We start from the raw sequence: 14,510 nt of genomic DNA, 5'->3' as shown, positions 1-14,510 counted from the left end.
TGGAGTCTCTCCCTGTCGCCCAGGCTGGAATGCAGTGGCACGATCTCGGCCCACTGCAACCTCCGCCTCCCGGGTTTAAGCGATTCTCCTTCCTCAGCCTCCTGAGTAGCTGGAATTACAGGCACGTGCCACCATACCTGGCTAATTTTTTTGTATGTTTAGTAGAGATGGGGTTTCACTGTGTTGGCTAGGCTGGTCTTAAACTCCTGATCTCGTGATCTGCCCGCTTTGGCCTCCCAAAGTGCTGGGATTACAGGCATGAGCCACTGTGCCCAGCCTCAGTAGTCTTTTATAATACCAGTTGTATTATTATGGCTGAACTTAATTTCTGTCCTTTTGTTTTTCTTTTCTTTCTTTCTTTTCTTTTTTTTTTTTTTTTGAGATAGCGTCTCACTCTGTTGCTCAGATGGGAATGCAGTAGCTCGATCACAGGTCACTGCCATCTCTGCCTCCCAGGCTCAAGTGATCCTTTCACCTCAGCCTCCCAAGTAGCTGGGACTACCCGTGTGTACCACCAAGCCTGACTGATTTTTGTATGTTTTTGTAGAGACGGGGTTTCTCCATGTTGCTCAGGCTGGTTTTGAACTCCTGAGCTCAAGCGATTCTCCTGCCTTGGCCTCCCAAAATGCTGGAATTACAGATGTGAGCCACCACACCTGACCATGGCCATTTGTTAATGTGAAATTTACTTAGGTTGTGGTGATCAAAGTTGACAATACTTTATGTAAAAAGTAAAATAAAGAAATGTTAAATTGTTTTAACCTTTCTGAAAAATATTATCTTCATGTAATTCTTATGTAGAATTTATGAATAATTCATATTGAAGGGCTAACCTTTCAAAATTTAATAATTTACTAATGTGGAATGAATGATTAAAGTTACATTTAAAATGATAAACTCTTTGGTTCTTTTTGTAAGAACTTGTAACTAGTGGGATTTTTAGATATAAATTCTCAGTACCTCTTTAGATCGCTTTTGGTAGTGAAGGAAATTTGCTACATGGTTTTGATTATTGAAAGTCAGGAAACTAATGAGTAAGTATTGAAAATCCTAGTGGTGTTATGTTGTAGAAGAGATAGAACACAGTCCTATGAAAAGGAAATATGAGAAGATTTGAAGTACAGATAAGAATATAACACTTTAACTTTTTAGGGAAATAATTTAAAGCCAAGCAATAGAAAGACAAAGATTTGGTCCATTAAGACATACTGAAAAGAAACATAAAATGATTTGAAGTGTGTCTGCAGAAGTGTAACAGAATTTAATAAATAGTATAATTTTAAGTTCAAGTACTTTGTTGTACCATCAGGAAAAGTGTTAAATATACTCATTTTTTCAAATAACGGTGAACCATTTGAAAATTTATATTGTGCTATGGTTCATTTTTTTATTTCTTACTGTCCATATTTTTTCCAATTGAAAAATGGTCTGTAATATAACATCTATCTTTTGCTATTTATAGTTTTATATTTACATTTAATTACATTTATTTTTATTTATTTATTTTTGAGATGGAGTTTTGCTCTTGTTACCCAGGCTGGAGTGGAATGGCATGATCTCGGCTCACTGCAACCTCCACCTCCTGGGTTCAAGCGATTCTCCTGCCTCAGCCTCCCAAGTAGCTGGGATTACAGGCATGTGCCACCACCCCAGCTAATTTTGTAGTAGAGATGGGGTTTCTCCATGTTGGTCAGGCTGGTCTTGAACTCCCGACCTCAGGTGATCTGCCCGCCTCGGCCTCCCAAAGTGCTGGGATTACAGGCATGAGCCACTGTGCCCAACCATTTAATTATATTACTAGTTTAATTTTCATTTTTTCTCAGATCTTTTATCAGTGTTTTTATTATTTTTATTTAAAAACTGGCTTTGCCTATAATTTTGTAGGGTATTTAAAACTTTTTAAAAAAGTTAGTGATCAGGGCTGGGCATGGTGACTCATGCCTGTAATCCCAGCACTTTGTTTGGGAGGCCAAGGCGGGTGCATCACTTGAGAGGTCAGGAGTTCGAGACCAGCGTGGCCAACATGGTGCAACCCCATCTCTACTAAAAATACAAAAACTAGCCAGGCATTGTGGTGACGGGCACCTGTAATCCCAGCTACTCTGAAGGCTGAGGCGGGAGCATCCCTTGAACCCAGGAGGCAGAGGTTGCAGTGAGCCAAGATTGTGTCACTGCACTCCAGCCTGGGCAACAGAGCAAGGCTCTGTTTCAAAAAAACAAGAAAACTATCAAGGTATTTTATTTTTATCTGTTTTTGATCACTGAATTGTCAGTTGAATTTTCTGAGTTGTAAATGTTGAGAAGTCATTGACTCTGTTTCCTTTAAAATGAACATTTATAATTTATTCTCTTGAATTTAACATGACTGTTGAATAAATTTGTGACTCTGTAATATAAAACTTTTATTCTAAATTTATTTAAAACTTCAAGCAAGTTATATTTTCAGTGAAATATAGGTAATAGTAATGTAGAAAAGAGTAAAATCACTATGTTTAAAGGTGAAAAGTGAAAGCCTTAAAATGGTAATTAATCATATGTTAACTTTTTTCAGAATGCATTTCGCATATGTAGAAAAATTTTGGCCGGGCGCGGTGGCTCACGCCTGTAATCCCAGCACTTTGGGAGGCCGAGGCGGGCGGATCACAAGGTCAGGAGATCGAGACCACGGTGAAACCCCGTCTCTACTAAAAATACAAAAAATTAGCCGGGCGCGGTTGTGGGCGCCTGTAGTCCCAGCTACTCGGGAGGCTGAGGCAGGAGAATGGCGTGAACCCGGGAGGCGGAGCTTGCAGTGAGCCGAGATCGCGCCACTGCACTCCAGCCTGGGCTACAGAGCGAGACTCCGTCTCAAAAAAAAAAAAAAAAAAAAAAAAGAAAAATTTTTTGGCCGGGCGCGGTGGCTCAAGCCTGTAATCCCAGCACTTTGGGAGGCCGAGACGGGCGGATCACAAGGTCAGGAGATCAAGACCATCCTGGCTAACACGGTGAAACCCCGTCTCTACTAAAAAATACAAAAAACTAGCCGGGCGAGGTGGCGGGCGCCTGTAATCCCAGCTACTGGGGAGGCTGAGGCAGGAGAATGGCCTAAACCCGGGAGGCAGAGCTTGCAGTGAGCTGAGATCCGGCCACTGCACCCCAGCCTGGGCGACAGAGCGAGACTCTGTCTCAAAAAAAAAAAAAAAAGAAAAATTTTTTAAGGTCCTTATCATTTTGGGAAGTAGGGCATACCTGTGTGTGAGCAGCAAATCCACTTGATGTCAGTGTTGCTTTAAAAAATCCTACTCTGGCTGGGCATGGTGGCTCACACCTATTATCCCAGTGCTTTGGGAGGCTGAGGTGGGTGGATCAATAAATCAGGAGTTCAAGACCAGCCTGACCAAGATGATGAAACCCCGTCTCTACTAAAAATACAAAAACTAGCCAGGCGTGGTGGCAGGTGCCTGTAATCCCAGCTCCTTGGGAGGCTGAGGCAGAGAATTGCTTGAACCTGAGAGGCAGAGGTTGCAGTGAGTTGAGATTACGCCATTGCACTCTAGCCTGGGTGACAGAGCGAGACTCTGTCTCAAAAAAGCCCTCCAAAAAAACGAAAACAAAAACAAAACCCAGTTATTCTAAGAGGAATTGTCTAATAGAGTCCTTATATGACCAAAGAAGCTATTTTTCAGTGCCTCTTTTGGAGGGCCAACGTGAATACCTATGCCTTAGGATCCCCTAATTCCAGAGAAAGTCAGTGAATAATATGGGGAGTTGATGTTTTGATTAACTGTTGTAAATGTTCTCTAAACCTCTTCTCCCTCCTTTATATAAGACAGTATGATAAATGTGGCCTTTCAGCACATGAAGTTTTGTTTTTCTTATTGAAGAATCAGAGGGCAAATGCTGGGAGTTTATTTTTAAATGGTTCAACAAAGTATATGATAAAACAGTCTTTCCTATTCTACTTAGATTTTTAGAGCAAGGAATATGTAGGTATGGTGCCCAGTGTACTTCAGCACATTCCCAGGAAGAACTAGCAGAATGGCAGAAAAGATATGCTTCACGGCTGATAAAATTGAAACAGCAAAATGAGAATAAACAGCTCTCAGGCAGTTACATGGAAACGTTGATAGAAAAGTGGATGAATTCATTGTCTCCTGAGAAAGTGGTGAGGAAAATAAGCTACATTGTTTTTTGTTTGTCTTAAACAGTGAACTTGAGTCTTGACTTTGTTATGTGCTCTATTTTGGTTTATTTCCTTATCTTCTTTGCAAAGAACTTGATTCTGATAGAATGATGTTTTTAGTAGCTGTAGTAGACCCATTTGTTAAAATGAAGAGCAGAACTAAGCCGTTTGCTTGAAGATTTGCCTGTACCATATTAATTACCTTCATTCAGGCAGTTTTTGAGTGCCATTTTGTGGTGGTGATTAATTTTCTTCCCTCTCATTTTAGCTTTACTATATTTTGTTCTTATCAAAATTACTGAAAATGAAGGTATAAAATACTTTACTCTGTAAACAGTTCCATCATCATCTTAACTGTTAACATTTATTTTCCATGCAAAAGATTTTGTTTGTGCCCTTAGCAGTAAAAACATAACGTAAATTGCTTTCTGTTTTCAGCTTAGTGAATGTATAGAAGGAGTAAAGGTAGAGCACAATCCTGACCTGTCAGTTACTGTCAGCACTAAAAAATCCCACCAGACATGGACCTTTGCTCTCACCTGTAAGGTATGAATTTTGTGCTAGTTAAAGCATGTAAGTTGTGTTTAATTTTGTCAACTCTTGTGACCTTTGAATCTCTGTGTTAAAAGAATATTGAAAATATTTTAATCTAAACATATTATATATAGGTTCTAAAGTGTATTTCTGTATTTTGATTATTAAAAGTACAATTTAAAAAATACTTTTAGATGAAATCTTTGTAGATATTTAGGATGCTATCATATTTATTTATTTGGTAAAGAGATCTTTGACATATTGTCTTCTAAACTTGGGACATAGGGTGGGGTTCATGGCTTATAATTAACTACTTAAAAATTGTTTAATATAGCAGTTCTAAGATTTTTAAACCATAACAACTTGTTTTTATATTTGGTATGATGAAGTCACACATTCTGTGATAATAGGTTTTCAATATGGGGCACTTTCTGCAGTGCTTCCCATCTTAAATTATAGTAGTCAAAGTTTAAGACTGAAGCAAAATAAACAGTTTCTATGAGTATGCTCAGTGGAAAAGTTTTTGTCTTTTTCGTGGCATTTCTTCCGCTGTACTTTCTGTATCTGGGGATGAAAAATCTAAGAACAGTTAGCTTCAGCCTTGAACCCAATCCATTGCTTTCAGAGGTAACTGCCCTCTTATGAAGGCTTCCTACTTGAGGCTACATGAAACTTTTGTAGGCAAAGAGTATGGAAAGTTGAAGGTTGATGGGTATATAGGGTGATAGCTTTTGCCACAATGAAAAATGAACATGTCATAGAAAGAGAAGGGAGGCTAACGATATAGCATAAATATATAATTTTAACAACTGATTTTTCAAAAACCCTTCTGATTTTTATCTTAAATGGCTTATAAGCACAATTTGTGTTTTAACATAGTATCGTAGAAGCTTGGGGAAGTAAAAGTCCCTTATGGAGATATTTTCATTGAAGAGCCCAATTACAATTGGATTTTTCACCCCTTTGTACTCAATGAATTATTTTAACTTCCTTGTAGCCTGCAAGAATGCTGTATCGTGTAGCATTGCTTTATGATGCTCATCGTCCTCATTTTAGTATCATTGCAATATCTGCCGGAGATAGTACTACCCAGGTATCACAAGAAGTCCCAGAAAACTGTCAAGAATGGATAGGAGGAAAGATGGCCCAAAATGGATTAGATCATTATGTGTATAAAGTCGGGATAGCATTTAACACAGAAATATTTGGAACTTTTCGCCAAACCATAGTTTTCGACTTTGGATTGGAACCAGTACTCATGCAAAGAGTAATGATTGATGCAGCTTCTACAGAAGGTAATATTTAGACTTTTTTCCCCTGATACAATGTATTAAAAAGCAACATTTAAAGATATGTATTGGCCCCTGAATATATTCCATGGATAGGAAGAGAATAATAATAATGAAAAAAATCGCAGATTAATTGACTTATTTACTGTGTAATGGGCTTATAATGGTTCACACTGTGCCCTGATTTCTTCATAGAGCCACCAGGCAAAGCTTGAGCTTTGGGGTTCCCCCAACTTGTTTGAGTAGATGATCAGGCCTGTTTTGGTCTACCAATTTCATTTCACAGTAGGATGGTTTTAGCACAGTAATATCTTTCAATATTAGTTTGGGTAGAATATCATTTTAATGGTAATTGTGTATATACCTACAATGTTTATTTTCATGTCCTATTGACTAGTTAACTTTGCTGATGTTAGTACATTATTTCTGAATGAAAAGTCTTGAATATAATAAGCCTTCATAAATCATTTTGTGTATCCACTAGCGTTAAGGAGGCCAAGGTGCCTTTAATCAAATCTGCTCTTTGTTTTTGGAAAGAGGTCCCTGGTTTCAACATGTTAAGTGTGATATAAGAAATTACTTTGTACATTGTCAATTTATTGCTTACACCTAAATTTTATGCCAAGATCCAACAGGACAAAGAAAGGGCATGTTAGCCCACATTTCCTTTGCTCTTAGTTGGATTTATAGGTGTTCTATTCTGTTTAACAAAAACTAAATATTTATTTAACAAACACTTCAAAAAGCAGAACTGTATGAAACTTGTCTTTGTATTGACTAAAACTAACCATATTGTGGAGGACGTTTTTTACTATGTACCATAATGTGCCATTCATGAGAACCTAGAAGAAGTTGTTTTTCTTATGAGCAAATGCTAGACTTTTATTTTTTTGCAAATAGTGAAAAGGTGAAATTGGTCTGTCTTCCTCTTTACTTTAGCTGCTAGTAAGGTTGAAACAATGATGGTGCCCAAATTTAACAATTGTTCGGTGACATCTTCTTCTGTGTGTACTGATACTACCCAAATTTCACTTTACCCTTATTTCCCATTGACTTGGATCCCTTTTACTTGTTTTTATTCTGTAGTGTGTATTTTTGTCATCTTTTCAGTACTCTTTGGAATCAGAATAAATTAATTTCCATAGCTAAATAGATATGGTAGTTGATAAAATAAAAATAAAGTATTTGGCTTATATATATTAGCATAGTATTTGGCAAATTCTTTCTGCAGAGGGCCAGACAGTTAATATTGTAGGTGTTGCAGGGCAGGTGATCTCTGTTGCAACTACTGAGCTCTGCATTGTAATGAGAAAGCAGCCATAGACAATGCAGAAGCAAATGGGTGTGAGTGACTGTGTTCCAATAAAAGTTTATTTTCAAAAACAATGGCTGCATTTGACTTTCGTGTTGTAGTTTGCCTACCCCATACTAGTAAGTTGCTTTTAGAGACCAGACCTTGAGAACCACTAGGCAGCATCCTTTTTAAATCATAAAGAGATTTAAGTCATAAAGAGAGACCAACATACATTTCCTACTCTCAAATATAACTGTAAAGGATGTTCTTGGCTTACATGTGGGTTGTATTTTAGAAGTTTGCTTGTAGATTAGTGGCTTATAGCTCAGACTCCTTTACCCATAGAAATGTTTATAAGTGTTGTCAAGAATTCTTATTAGTTAATAAAATATTTAATTAATAATGTAAAATGTTAAATGTCTGCAGCAAAATGTGAAAGAACGATACTATTAAAACAGATGATAATTAGAGAAGGTGTTGATGAAGAAGAACTCGGGGTACTTTCATAGGCTTGAGAAGAGTAAAAGTACTTTGACTACTTCTGCCTCAGATATGTGTTATTTTTCTAGTTGGAGAAGAAGAGCAGTGGACAAAATTCAGAGTCAAATAGAATAGGATTTGAATCCTGATTTTCAGCTTATTACGTATGTGAGCCTGGGCAGAGTACTCAGCTTCTCTGGGCTTCATGGGGAAACATCTGTAAAATGGGGCTAGTAATATCTGTCACAGGTTATTGTGAGAACCCGAAGCCTCGTACAACATCTGGCTCATAATAGACATTTAGTTAATAGTAGCTATTATGTTTATAATTAGCCTTGATTAGGATAATTTCTGGCTTATACACGAAAGGAAGAAAGGAGGAAAAGAGAAAAGTTGGGTTTTTTTTGTTTCTTTATTTTGTTTTTGTTTTTTAGAATGAGGACTCGGACTAGGGTGCAAGTAGAGGACTTAAAGAGCAGAGATGAAGACCCGAGTCCTTGAGGCCACAGTGCCTGCAGATCTTGGCAACAGAACACAATGTAGGAGTTGAAAGCGTAGTTTTCCAAGATGACTGATGTTTTGAGCCTGGTAGCGGGAAGAAACAGAGAGTCTCCTTTCTGATGTTTCTAATATATCAGTTTGAAAATGTTTTAAGTTTTACATTTCATTCAGAGGTAGAGGGGATTTATACAGACGAGGATATCCTCCTCTTTTTTTTAATAATACCATATCCCTTTTTTAGTGACTTCTTTGTAGTTTGCCTTTTTTCCTTTAAGTAAGATTTTACTTTTAAATCTTGTGATAGAAAATAATTGAAAAAACCTAAGCATTTTCTTGAACTAATTTGGAAACATTAACATGATTTCACATAGTGAAATTTGTTTAAAGACAAAGGAAAAATAACGAACATTATGAAATCTACAAAATGCATTTTCTTATGTAAGATTTTGAAAGTTGGGGAAAGGAAAACTTAGATCTAGGTTTTAGTCAAGCTAGATGACATTGGGCTAACTTTTTTTAGTCATCAGCATAATGACTTATGCTAATTTTTAGCTCTTTGATAACTTCCCTACCCTTAAAATTGATGTCATTGAATATCTTACCATTTTGTTAATTCTTAAAATTTTTATTACGTGACTACATTGGTTTCAGTGTGATTATGTGGAGAGTCCTAACAGAATTGTGAAGAAGTGAAAGCAGAATATAAGTAGTGTAATATTTATTTCTTGCTTTTTTCTTAGTACTATTACAGTTAGTGTTTTGATTAGCACGGGAGAGTCTTTGTCAGCAGAAAATATGTTTACGGGCAAACAATTTGTTTATGTGAAATTTACAATTTTATAAAATGTTCTGAGACAATAAAAATGTAAAATGGCAGTGTCCTATTTTGTATCTTTTCCTGGAATACTTGTGTGGACAACATTCAGAGACATTGAGAGCAAGATAACTACTTTGTTAAATTGGTGACAATCTGACAGCCTGGCTAATTTGATCTTCAGCCTCAGCCAGTTCATCAATGGATCTTCCTTGGCCTGAAATTAGGAGAAAAGTGTCATTCCAGGTATAAGTTGGCCAAATGCAATTGGGAATTGAATTAGGTCTGGGATCTGTCATATTTCCAAACAGTTTTCAAAATATTATAAATTATAATATAATTTGGTTTTTGCATACACAAGAAAACATAGTGATTCCATGAAACTGGAATTGGATTAGGAAATATCTCTATTTATTTATTTATTTATTTATTTATTTATTTATTTACTTATTTAGAGACAGAGTCTTGCTCTGTTGCCCAGGCTGGAGTGCAGTGGTGCGATTATAGCTCACTGCAGCCTTAAACTCCTAGGCTCAAGTGATCTTCCCACCTCAGCCTCCTAAGTAGTTGAGACTATGGGTGCACACCATCATGCCTGGCTAATTAAAAAAATTTTTTTTTTTGTAGAGACAGGTTCTTGCTGTGTTGCTCAGGCTGGTCTTGAAGTCCTGGGCTCAAGTGATCCTTCTACCTCAGCCTCCCAGAGTGCTGAGATGATAGGCATGAGCCACCATGCCCGGCCAGTGTGTTTCTTTTCTTTCTTTTTTTTTTTTTTTTTTTTGAGACAGAGTCTCACTCTGTTGCCCAGGCTGGAGTGTGCAGTGGTGCAATCTTGGCTCACTGCAAGCTCTGCCTCCCGGGTTCACGCCATTCTCCTGCCTCAGCCTCCCAGGTAGCTGGGACTACAGGTGCCTGCCACCACGCCCGGCTAATTTTTTGTATTTTTAGTACAGACGGGGTTTCACGGTGTTAGCCAGGATGGTCTCGATCTCCTGACCTCATGATCCACCCGCCTCGGCCTCCTAAAATGCTGGGATTACAGGCGTGAGCTACCGTGCCTGGCCTATGTTTCTTTTTTTTAGAGATTACTCCTTCTCAGTGGGAAATATTTATTGCCTCCTCCACTTGATTGGCTGTTCATTGTTTTTAAGCAAGTTTTTGTCCTTAAATGAATGCTGGAAACATATTTCTCTTGCATAAAGTTATAAATTTGGACCATGCTAGGCTGTCTGTTAGCTTAGCATTTTCTAAATTGTGTTCCACTAAAATTAATAGTAACACCTAAGGTGTAGAATTCTTTGTACAAGTAAGTTTAGAAATGCAGCATGCATTCTTTCTCTCTTAGAGAATCACAGTATAGCTCAATCCTTGGCTCTCAGTGTCTGTCAAACTGATATATTCGTGTAACAGTTATATTAGTGTTACTCATTGAAACTTAAAATCAAGTTATATAGCAAATATTTATATTTATTTAGTTCATTGTTCAGTATTGAACTAAAAATCCTACTTACTTTAGTTAATTCAAATTTGAATTGGAGGAAGATAAACATAGGTTTTAGGTTTCTTTCTTTCTTTTTTTAATATTACTGTCACTATACCTCAAGCATCCAGACCTTTTCTATTTGTAGGCCATGAACAAACATTTTTTTTTCTCTAGTCATTTTGGCAATCCTGGAAACTCTTTAGGAAAAAACTCTTTGCTTTTTCTAGTTTTTTTTTTTCCCCTTGTTGGGGAGATTCAGGTTCATTAAAAGACACTATATACTAAAAGAGTTTTTGGACGAAGGATATGGCTTTTCAAAAATACATGGCAAAAGGCATCTGCAAAGGAAGGAAGCTAGTGAGTTATCCCCTGTTTAGAAAACAGACTGCATTCTTATGGTTTATACCACAACTTGATTAATGGAAAATTTTTGTTTGGCAAAATTGATTTGGAATTCTGTTTTGAGTATCTGGAAGCAGCATGTTGAAAATGAACTCCTGTGGTTAAATATGGACACTTGGTATCATATATATCTCTAGTTTGAGTCTAGCTGTCTATGTTAACATTAGCATTAAAGTTTAGTCTATCTAAGAAAGTATTCCCAACTACCAAAGTTGTTGGTAAGTGAAGAGCATATTACGTATCTACATAATGTTATGTAATCAGAAAAGTAATAGAAAAATAGACTTAGTTTGTCAATAAAAGAAACAAAACTGAATAGAAGCATGTAAAAAGCATGAGGTATTTCTTTTTTTTTTTTTTTTTTTTTTGAGACGGAGTCTCGCTCTGTTGCCCAGGCTGGAGTGCAATGGCCCGATCTCAGCTCACTGCAAGCTCCACCTCCCGGGTTCACGCCATTCTCCTGCCTCAGCCTCCCGAGTAGCTGAGACTACAGGCGCCCGCCACCTCGCCCGGCTAGTTTTTTGTATTTTTAGTAGAGACGGTGTTTCACCGTTGTTAGCCAGGATGGTCTCGATCTCCTGACCTCGTGATCCACCCATCTTGGCCTCCCAAAGTGCTGGGATTACAGACTTGAGCCACCGCGCCCGGCCAAAAGCATGAGGTATTTCTTAATGCTCTTACTCTGCTGTTTTAACTTTTTGTTAGCCTCTTTCAGAGAGAGAAATAGGGACAGTTAACACGGACAAGCTGAGAGATACTTACCTTGCTTCCATGTGGCAGTTTGGGTGAAAGAAAGGGTATAGAAATGGATCACTGAAGCGGTCGTTTGGGATTACTGTGGGATTTTATTTTATTGTTAATTGGGGCAGTCAAGGTTTGTAAAGCCACATACCAAAATATTTTCTAAGGAAGAGTGTGGTATCTGATTTTGGAATTAGGAGGCATTTCATCTCATTGTCTAACTCCTAGATAAATATAGCAGGTTTTAATAAATTCCATATTTAACACCCATTTATTGCCTGCCTCTTACATGTCAGCCCTTGTGCTGGATACTTAGAACACTCGATTTCCCCACCCCTTATTTTCTTCTTATCTACCCTCCAGGTTCTGTTAAAGGTATTTTTCAAGTCTGCTGTACTGTATACTTCAAGACGAAACAAACCCACCCTTTGGATGCTTTATTAGAATAGTAAAGATATGGTTGAAATGCAGGCACTGCTATTCTCAGGGTCAGAAGGCCAAGGGAAGTTGGGAAATGTATCTTGTGTCCGACTAGTTATTTCAACCTTGAATTCTATTTTTGATAGCGGAACCCCTTCAAAAGACTATTATCTTCAAAAGATTAGGTGTATTCTAATTATCTTTAACTTTTTCTTACAGATTGCTATTAAAATCTGTTTATAGTTTTTGCCTAGCACATCTCAGGGTAACACATTCCATAGGTCTGTAATTTCTTTTTTTTTTTTTTTTTTTTTTTTTGGAGACAGAGTCTCGCTTAGTCGCCCAGGCTGGAGTGCAGTGGCGCGATCTCGGCTCACTGCAAGCTCCGCCTCCTGGGTTCACGCCATTCTCCTGCCTCAGCCTCCCGAGTAGCTGGGACTACAGGCGCCCGCCGCCTCGCCCGGCTAATTTTTTGCATTTTTAGTAGAGACGGGGTTTCACAGTGTTAGCCAGGATGGTCTCGATCTCCTGACCTTGTGATCCGCCCGCCTCGGCCTCCCAAAGTGCTGGGATTACAGGCGTGAGCCACCGCGCCCGGCCAGGTCTGTAATTTCTGTTGAGTTTGCTTTGAGATTTATTATTATAGGAATTGGTTAATAAGTCAGTGTAAAAGTTAAATTCCTAAATGATTTTATGAAATTGATCCTAACCTGCTTACTTCTCATCTTTTTGTTTTTTTTTTTGATACCGAGTCTTGCTCTGTCACTCAGGCTGGAGTGCAGTGGCACAATGTTGGCTCACTGCAACCTCTGCCTCCTGGGTTCAAGTGATTCTCCTGCCTCAGCCTCCCGAGTAGCTGGGACTACAGGCACGAGCCATCACGCCTGGCTAATTTTTTTTTGTATTTTTAATAGAGATGGGGTTTCGTCATGTTGACCAGGCTGGTCTTGAACTCCTGACCTCAGGTGACCTGCCTTCCTCGGCCTCCCAAAGTGCTGGGATTACAGGCATGAGCCACCTCTCAACTTTCCAGTGTTTTTCACTTTAGCCTAATCTAGGCTGAAGAAAATGCATGCCAAGTATGCACTGTCTCAGGCTGCCCTGAGTGCTGAGGTGTTAGCAGGTATGCATGTGCTGTTGGTGGAGATGACAAAGAGCCCCAGTAGGAGTCATGCCCAGTGTCCCCATAAGGGACCCATGTCCTTCCTCTATTTACTAGGTGACCTTTAAGCACTGTAGGTTAGGTGGGTCATTAAATCCATTTAGTAAGTTTCTTTGTACAAGTGAGAGGAATGGAGCTGGAAGTTTGACTCAAATTCAGATGAAGTAGGGAAAGAGAAATGGGTTTTGCATACCGTATCCTTAGTAGTAGTCACTGGCCACAGTTCATTTTTTGACATCCGAGTTGAAGACAGATCAGTAGTTTGTAGGTTTTTTGTTGCTGGCATGTGTGGATTTTTTTTCAAGATTCTTTTTGCTCCTCTACTTTTCCTTTCCCCTGCACTGTGTTTAAAGTCATCAAAAAAAGTAAATGGAATAAAATTTAGCATTGTTTGAGAATTGTTTTGAAATTCCTGTGCTACCTGCTAAAGACACTTAACATTTAATTTTTAATTTTTATGGATACATAATGGTTGTATACATTTATGAAGTATGTGTGATATTTTGATACAAGCATTTAAGAATTTCATAAAATCATGGTGGGAATTGGTACTATATAGATAAAATGAGAAAAACAAACACTACTATTGCTCATGCCACTTTTCCCCAAAAGCCTAAATACTGTTAACCCAGAGTAGAAAAGCTTTCTGCATTTTGTTTGTATATTAGGTAGGTGATTCAAAAAGCATTTTCAAGGGAAAGCTCTGTCATTTTAGGTTTGTTCTTGTCTCAGCTACTTAAGCATCGGTTAGGAGTCACTAGTGAGTTTTTAAAGTATATGAACATAATAGTAATCTAGGCATAGTCTGAATTAATTTTATTAAAGTGAAATGTAAAATAAAATTATGAAATACAGTCTCCCCACCACCAAAGAGTAGTTAGATCTCCTTTAAAAACTACATACTAAATAGATTCCTTACTATTATGTAGGGTTTAGTATTTATTTATTTATTTATTTATTTATTTTTTGAGATGGAGTCTGGCTCTGTCTCCAGGCTGGAGTGCCACAGGGCGATATCTCGGCTCACTGCAACCTCTGCCTCCTGGGTTCAAGTGATTTTCCTGCCTCAGTTGCCTAAGTAGCTGGGATTACACACGCACGCCACCATGCCCGGCTAAGTTTTGTTTTTGTGTTTTTTTTTTTTTTTTTTGAGATGGAGTCTTGCTCTGTAGCCCAGGCTGGAGTGCAGTGGCGCGATCTCGGCTCACTGCAAGCTCCGCCGCCCGGG

General features: G+C 38.2%; 1 protein-coding gene across 14 annotated transcripts in view; it reads left to right on the top strand.

The window, feature by feature from the left end:
- Window positions 1–14,510, top strand: part of HELZ (helicase with zinc finger) — a 178,206-nt gene that overhangs the window by 53,102 nt on the left and 110,594 nt on the right. For 9 of the 14 annotated variants that reach the window (XR_012426037.1, XM_045374538.2, XM_045374535.2 and 6 more), the window contains 3 exons: window positions 3,946–4,144; window positions 4,601–4,708; window positions 5,694–5,991. Coding sequence is in view for 12 of the 14 variants with exons in the window: in XM_045374538.2 (XP_045230473.2) it covers window positions 3,946–4,144; window positions 4,601–4,708; window positions 5,694–5,991 (605 nt within the window). In the remaining 2 variants the exon portion in view is untranslated. Of the gene's footprint in view, window positions 1–3,945; window positions 4,145–4,600; window positions 4,709–5,693; window positions 5,992–9,190; window positions 9,321–14,510 lie in introns of those variants that run through there. The other 5 variants (XM_074020213.1, XM_074020211.1, XM_074020212.1 and 2 more) reach the window with 2 other exon arrangements.

The sequence above is a fragment of the Macaca fascicularis genome, chromosome 16, assembly GCF_037993035.2.
Source record: "Macaca fascicularis isolate 582-1 chromosome 16, T2T-MFA8v1.1".
NCBI classification, from domain to species: Eukaryota; Metazoa; Chordata; class Mammalia; order Primates; family Cercopithecidae; genus Macaca; species Macaca fascicularis.
Note: the sequence above shows the minus strand (reverse complement) of the source record. Positions and strands in the feature narration are given on the sequence as shown.